The sequence below is a fragment of the Ptychodera flava genome, chromosome 10 (assembly GCF_041260155.1).
Source record: "Ptychodera flava strain L36383 chromosome 10, AS_Pfla_20210202, whole genome shotgun sequence".
NCBI lineage: Eukaryota > Metazoa > Hemichordata > Enteropneusta > Ptychoderidae > Ptychodera > Ptychodera flava.
This window is the reverse complement of record NC_091937.1, coordinates 23708403-23716623: the sequence shown is the minus strand read 5'-3', so window position 1 is coordinate 23716623 and position 8221 is coordinate 23708403. Positions and strand designations below refer to the sequence as shown.

Genomic DNA, 8221 nt, shown 5'->3' with positions numbered 1-8221 from the left:
CGAGAGGAAATTGATTTGATGTCATTCATTCTCGTCATCGTCCTTCGTTTTCCTGAGATCTCATTGGCAAAAATTACTGAAGATAACATTATCATGAATTTTCCTTGGTACAAATTTGAAAAGGATGGTGTTTATAAATTCTTGATAACGTCTAAGTTCTACAGGAAAAATAAACGTCAGAATATATCTTTAATGGTTCATCTTGCTTTCGGAAAACATAAAATTTATATTCACTTCTTTTCGTAGTAGTCAAACTCCTACCAAAAATGTGATTTTCGATGACGTTTACTCAACAGTGCCTACGCTACGCTCTTTTGTGTAACATTCTCGCTGCTACTTTAAATTACCTGATTGTATTTTGAAGTGTTAAAGATGACCTTTGACACATGTTTTTAGAATGCGTCGTCTTTCTCCATTGTTCATTCTCCTTCGTTAACTCTGTGACCGAAAACTACATTTATCACATTAAATTGAACCATTCGAATTTCCAAAGTGGTCGCTGATTAATCGGGTTTGATTTTATTGATTATGACTAGGTGAAAACATGTAGGCAGAAATGTTTTGGCACACAGAGGTCGCACAATTCTTCGATTTATTTATTTATTTATTTATTTATTACAAAATGATGCGTGTCTTCCAATGGTATATGTTTTGATATTTTGTTGCTGTTTGGAACGCTCAACTGTAATAGAAGTACGCAGTAACCAGTACAAAAAAGACATACTGTAGACGTATCAATTCAAACAAAATTGTCAGAGTCGCTTTAGCAGCTTCATCTACTGCAGTACATTAACATTCCATGTTCACTCGAATTTGCTGTGACAACAGCCTACCAGCGCATACTCGAGGAAATATATCATTCATTCAATATAAGCAAACAAAAGTGCGATGCCTTGTAGTATAGAAACATTATGCAAATGTGGGCTCTGTTATCTTCTGCCAACCAGTGTTAATGTAACCCCTAAGTCTTTATAATTACCAGAATCTATATTGACGTTTGAGTTGAATCCTTAACAAAAACAAATTTGTCAGACTGAGATTATCCGTTAGCTCCTATTCTATGCTAAAGACATTTTCGAACCTGATCCTAGCGGGACCGGCTGTGCCATACATAGATTCCATATCTCAATATGTACCGTAGATGTCATACTAATCGACTATGGAAATCCTTGGTTTACTGAATTACGCAATCGTTACCATAGGGATCATCATATGTTTTTTTCCAGGACATGGAAAGCATACATCATATCTGTTATTAATCCTATATAACTATTACAAATATTTATCTCGTATAAAACGAAGTTTTGAAGATGAATTTAAGACTGACATTGAGGAAGGCCGTTAACAAGACCACTGATGAGTGTTCATCTCCAAGGTTAATCGTGCCAGTTCACTTGTATCCGCTTTCAACAAGTGACAATATCTTGAATCTTTCTTTTCTTCGCAACGCTCATATTCTGTCTTTTGGAGGTTCTTGAAGTTGACTAGGTCTGCTTCAAAATCGCCCTCATAATTTCTTATTTTCTCCCATAATGTCATGTTGAAGTATTCATAAAGTCTGATATCATGGCGAGCTAATTGGCTAATTTTTGTTTCCATTTCAGGAGTTGTAGGAGGTTGGTACATTGTGTGCACTTTTAAAGGATAATAAAGGATGTCCCGGAAGTCCCAGCACATCAACTGTTTCAGCAATATCAATGATTCATCGTAGTACTCCATTAGTAAAACCAAGTCGAAGTCATTGTCAAGTTTTTCCAAATGTCTGTCCATGATTTTTTTGTCGTCTTCAAAGGGAATGCCAAAACGATTGCAGAATCCGTTAGCAGGCGTGGCAACGCTGTGATCTTCACGATGTCTTTCATACTGAAAGTTGACATACTGTAGAAATGGATTTGATGAGTTTGAAAATCCTTTGTATTTACCACTGAAGTAAAACCCTGACTTCCAATGCGTGTAAGGAGATCTGATAATGGTGAAATATTTGGCGTTATCTATGACTGCATCTATTGCCACTCGGTCGTATCCGATGTGGCTAGCCATAACATTATATCCGGGAAAGTTACGGCAGTTGAATTCCTTTATAACTAGATTGCCATTCTTGTCTTGCTCTATAAAACCCTTATTATCGGGATCTAATGCTGCAACCAAGTTGTTCTTCAGTCCGTATCTGTATAACAGGCTAGAAAGAGTGCTGCTTCCTGTCTTCCCTGTTTTTATGAACACAAAGTGATGTTGTGGTCGACAGTATATCTCGGGGGGTGCCTTTACTATGTCACCGTTCGGATTCCCGGAGCTTTGATTACCCTGAGTTGAACCTTTTGCCATAACCACATTAGGATCAAAAACGCCACTATATTTCCTGCGATTGAAAAGACACATTCATGTCAGTGCTTTAATTTATTAACTTTCCTCCGATTTTCTTCTCAGAGTAAAAAGGAAAGGCAAGAGTAAGACTGAAATAAATTATTTTTCTTCATCAAAGAAATTACAGGAAAGCTGTGGAAGTGTGTACTAGCTACAGAAAACATGAGCAAAATTGTACGTTTACAAATACAGTCCTAAGTAAATGTGACATTTCGAATGTAAATTCTGATGTAAATATTGTAACCAGATTACCCTCTTGAAATAAAGTATAACAAAAATAATAATAATGTCCTTGTATGCTTTGGGTCAAAGTTTTGTAAACTTTTTGATGTTTATAATGTCATGTCATTGTGGATTTTGTGACGTGTTTATATTTAGATATTTTATTCCTTTGCAGACTGGAGGACTTAAATTTCGAGGTGACACTGTGTTACGGGCTCAAAATATTTTATCTCAACTAGGACTGATATTCGGGCCCGATACTTATGTCGTCCTCTTGATGACGTAGCAAAATGAGAAGGAATTGGTTCACTTACAACACTCGCATGTCTTGGAAACTGGCTGGTACTGATACTATGACGTAAAATAAAATTCCACAGATGGACATAATCGCCATGATCATAAATAGGTGGCGATAGTACCGCCCGTAAAAATGGCCAAAACCTGCAATGTGACAAATGGTAACCGGTGAAAGGGTACGATACTCTACAACGAAATACAGGAAAAACACTCATTTAAATCCGATGGGTTATTTCGAGTCCCGAATTGACAAATTAACATCTTTATTTGTTAACACGGAATGACAAAGTTTCTGATGACTGACATCTGAAATAGATATTTTATATGAAAGATTCTTTTATATTACGATTGAATCTATTTTTTTTTGTAAAACGGAAATCAACTGAAGTCGTATATGAACGTTACAGAGCAAACTCTGAAAAAAATAAATGAAATCTCCGTCTGAACATAAAGACCCTAAAAACGTTTTGAAATAAAGCATAGATACGAAGTAATATTATTACTTACACGCCCCATTGAGGCAGTTGATTGTAAGTTTCATTTAAACGAAACAAAAGCTTCACATGGTTAATCTTCTTTCCACAGGGATCAATATGAGGTTGTTGGAAATTGATTCAGAAAAACAAGAAATAAATCAAGTAACCTCCATGAGACTGCATAAGTAACACAGAAATATACACATATTTTCAAAATGTATTTTTTGTTAGTAGAAATGCTTTTTTCAAATGACTATTTCTTAGGACTGGCATGATTGTTAGGTAGACTCGTTTTCATACCTGTCATTTTTCAATTAACCTCGTAGATCTTCAGGTAACCTGCCCGTTGCTTCCGCTTTCTGACGGCTTGATATCAATTACAAACTCTGAGTACGTTGTTAGTTCGCAATGTAAAATGATACATGTACATGAAAACGATAAGCAAACTGATATTAATTTTCATAATGCACGTAGTGCCCGGCAAAAAGAAGATATTTATAGTTTATAACCAAATTTATCGCAGACTGTCAGTCCAATAAGTAACGCGACATACTGCACATCACATATCGTACGGAAATAGCTTGTGTATCATGTGTGGCTGGATAAACGGTACAATATTTCGAACTTTCTATCGAGTTGGGTGATTGGAAAGCAAAAAGAGTACCGCTGCTATGCTATCGTAACGCTCGTCTGTCCGAATAACAGGGATCACTCGTAGTGGTTCATTCTATATATATATATATATATATATATATATATATATATATATATATATATATATATATATATATAATATATATATATATATATATATATATATATATATATATATTATATATATATATATATATATATATATATGGCTTTATGGCAATCTCTGAACTTGGGCACAGAGAATACGGTTACACTTTGTCGAATATTTAAATATGGACTCACCAGAGTGCTCGAACGGCAACACGTTCCATGAGCGAGGCATACAGCCAACAGTGAACGCCCCTTATTACGCAAGAGGCTACCCAACTATCTCAGAGTGCTAAAATATATATATAAATATATATATATATAAATATATATATATATATATATATATATATATATATATATATATATATATATATATATATATATATATATATATATATATATATATATTATATATATATTGGGAATGCAACTACTTAAGACACTGAGGCACAACGATTAGTATGTCTTTATGTCATGCAGCATGATACATTTAGTTATCGTCACTCATAGCAGTCAGTCACTTTTTTCGCATGTATACTATACCTGCTGGGCCGTGTTATAGGCGAAATAGCTGTTCTCGTAAGGGCTTGTGCATCGTCTTTTTAATTAAGATTTTGGCGAATGGTAGGCACGACAGGAGCAGCAATATCAACGTATCGGTAAAAACAAAGGTGTTTATCAACGGTGTTAGAAGAATATGTTTGTATAGGGTAAATATAGACTTCTTTCGACTGTAAACACTTCCGAAACAAATGTTGAGAGGTTTGTTTATACATTTAAAGATGTTAGGCTGCATTCTATTTTGTTTTCTAGGTGCGAGAATCCCGATGTAATGTCAAACGATTATAAATAAAACAACTGTTGTTAAATTGAGCATTATGTCGAAAAAACATGTCAATATCTTTGCTTGGCCGTGTACAGAAGTCAAACACATAGATTTACGCTGTAAAGCTGAATTTATGAAAATGAGGATGACACCACGTTGCAGTGTTGGACCAACTGACGTAAATCTGAGCAAAAGAAGTAAAGGGTTGTTTTCTTAGGTGATCACAGGAGCCACACTGCCTTATGTTGTGTTTTACGCCGTGAACTGTATGTATGAGTTTAATTAATGGCGGCAAAGGTCTGGTTGTGTATACATTTTTACAATTTTAATTCATGCTTTAACATGTTTCTCTGTTCATGTGTATGCAAATATGGCATGATGTGCGGATATCGATCTCCCTTACCATTTTCATTGTAAAAGAGAAGAAATGTCTGCAATTTAAATGGTTCTTGAAGCGTAAATCTCGTTCAGTGAAATGACTACAAGGTAACAAATAGAGAGGGAAAAGTGGCCGCTGGCATGTCATGAAGTGGTAGCGTCGGCCCAGGTGACCATAGAGAGTAACACTGATTTTAATTTGCAGGGTCAAAACCTGTGACTGTTTCGTTGTTGGTGGCGCTCTTTGAGGTATGAAAGGGGAGACTTTTTTAAGTCATAAAAAATAGGTTAGAATTGAAGTTAACACGATCGAAGTCCAATGAGAATAATCGTTTCATGTCAATATCGTGCTTTTCCCTGAGGTAAATAAAGGGAAAGCAACTCCAGACGTCGTTCTCATCTTGGCAATTTGCGTTTTGTGTATGATAATGTGTATTTAGTAAGAGAATATTATGTTTGACTGTTTTGTGTAAAGAACTTATTAGCCATGGTGAGACGTGTCTACGCACATTCCCTACACTAGAGTGTATGACACTAAGGCACTTTGACGCTACTTTTCCAAAACAGAGTTTCATCATCAGTGGCCAAAGTTTTGTCTTCACTTGGTAAATATTATTGAATAATTGATTACTTATATAGATGTTTCCATATTGTCTTACAAAGGTTTGTTCTGCGATTAAGAAACCTAAAAGGTATAAGTTGGGGCCCGATATAGGTTTTATCTGCAAAGAGTCTCGGAGCTTGGAAAGCTGTGTTAGTTAGGTTAATGTGTGTCCACCTCGTCTTAATTTTGTTCTATTGTGCTCGATGTGGTGTTCATATTTTGTCTACCGGACTAATATATTACTTTGCGGTCGTCGACTTCTTTCATGTTGTATGAATCTGTTATGAAGTTGCATTTTCCCCTCTCAAAATATATTGCGTGATTAAAAGCTGGCGCATTCAGTCTCACAAAGTGTGTCTGCGATTAATGTTTGAGGCTCTAGATCATTATCTATGACGCGAAAATTTTTTCCGGTGGGATGATTGATCCATGATCTGACGCCCTCAAGAGTCGGTAGTAAAAAAGTATGGCACATTAAAGAAATATGAGACACAATTTATCGAAGTCGTTATGATGTTAATGTTAATCATGATGTTACACATCGGCAGGAATCACAGCAGCGTTAGAACACGGCATTTTAGAGCTCATTCAAATTGACTGCTGCATGACCCTCATGAAAACTATGATTACAAAATACAAACAACAACATTTGCCAATATCAGTGAACAATATAGTAAAAACATACAATCAACCAATCATTCAATACAATTTACCGACTGAAGATGGATTTTTGGCGACTGATTATGACAACTCTGTCCCCAAAGCGTAGCATCAAAGGATCGCAGTGTCATACAGTCTTTTTCCACTCACTCAGAAATGAGGAAAGGGGTAGACTCGTAGATTACGGTTACGTCTCACCATGGCTGATAAGTTCTGTACACAAACAGCCAAAAATAATATACACTTTATATGAACACACTGCCACACTAAAAACGTAAACAACCAAGATATGAACGATATGTGGATTTGCTTTCCCTTGATTACTTTTACTTTCGATATGCATTTGCTTGGGGCTGGGTGTAACATCACAATTAAATGACCCCATTGTTCAAACTTACACATAAAGAAGTAAATATAACAAAATGAAAAATGTGTCATGTTTTTCATTTCACAATGGGTTGGTGCACTGAAATTGATGTTTGTCCTCACAAAAACTGATAGATGACTTTTTCTGAAAACGGCGACAACTGCTAACGGTAGTCCCCTTTCAGCAATTAATACAATCACCTCTTTGAAACTGTCGGAAAAGGTTTTGAAAAGCAACAATAGATGTCAGCACCAATATTTCATAGGCTTAAAGAGGGATCGTCGATCATTTTGCCACGAATACATTACCAAATAATGTGTTACTCTGTCATATGGTAGCAGACTCACAAATTTTCCGCATGATAACTGTTTTAAGTGGTAAGTTTCATTTATTATCGTCAATAAATATATTTTCCTTGAATAAGTTATTTAAAATACAAAAAAACAAATTCTACTCAACAATACGTTTTAGAATGTGTGGTGTCGAAACATTCATTTGTCATGAACACATGTAAGATATGTTTAAGTATCTAAAACGAATGGTGCACCGGCATATTGATGAACTTTTCATGGTGCCGTTGGACAACATCAAGGAACAGTTAGCTTATTACTGATTCATATTGTTGACAATATGCCTATAGTACAACTATTTAATGCCCTCGATGAATTCTTGAAGGACAAGAAATATACCAATTTGAGTTTCATACCTTTCCAGTAATGTTGTTCATGTTGAACCGAAAGGAGCTGAACCGATACACGTTTGGAAGTCCCAGGCTTTGATAGAGAAGGAACATTTGCACGTTATGACGCTAAAATAACGAAAAGTTAGAGCGCTGCTAACCGTATTTTGTCTGAATGTGGAGCATTTTAGTGAAAAAGAGGCATTTAAGCAGAACATCTAACTTTAGCTTTAAGGCGGAATGCGCCTCGGGGACAGATATTTGGTCTCTCGGGCTTTAATCATTTATTTCTGATCTATCACTTGTGGGGTTTCATTTTAAAGCTCGTGGTATAATAAAAGTTTCACCGGTTCACTTTTACGACTATCGAAAATTTTATTTTTCTCCTTTAGAGCTAGCACATGAATGGCAGCCATTTTGAATTCCAAACATCAGTAAATAGTCGGTAATTTGTTTGCCTAGTACAAAAATTTGCATGGTGACCCTCGATTTCTAGTTTTTATTTTGAAATAGTGTGGTTGAAACTTGAAAATTTGAGCAAAAGTTAAGGTCTTTCATTTTCGAGGCGAATGCGTATATCTTAAAACTGATGTGTGCATTTGAC

General features: G+C 35.6%; 1 protein-coding gene across 1 annotated transcript; it reads right to left on the bottom strand.

The window, feature by feature from the left end:
* On the bottom strand, nt 1–3813 carry LOC139142283 (galactosylceramide sulfotransferase-like). Its single transcript, XM_070712168.1, has 3 exons — nt 3660–3813; nt 2901–3027; nt 1–2359 (listed from the first exon to the last, which is right to left on the bottom strand). The coding sequence occupies exons 1-3, from the start codon at nt 3664–3666 to the stop codon at nt 1342–1344; spliced, it is 1152 nt and encodes a 383-aa protein (XP_070568269.1). The 5' UTR covers nt 3667–3813; the 3' UTR covers nt 1–1341.
* Between the last annotated feature and the right edge of the window lie 4408 nt (nt 3814–8221).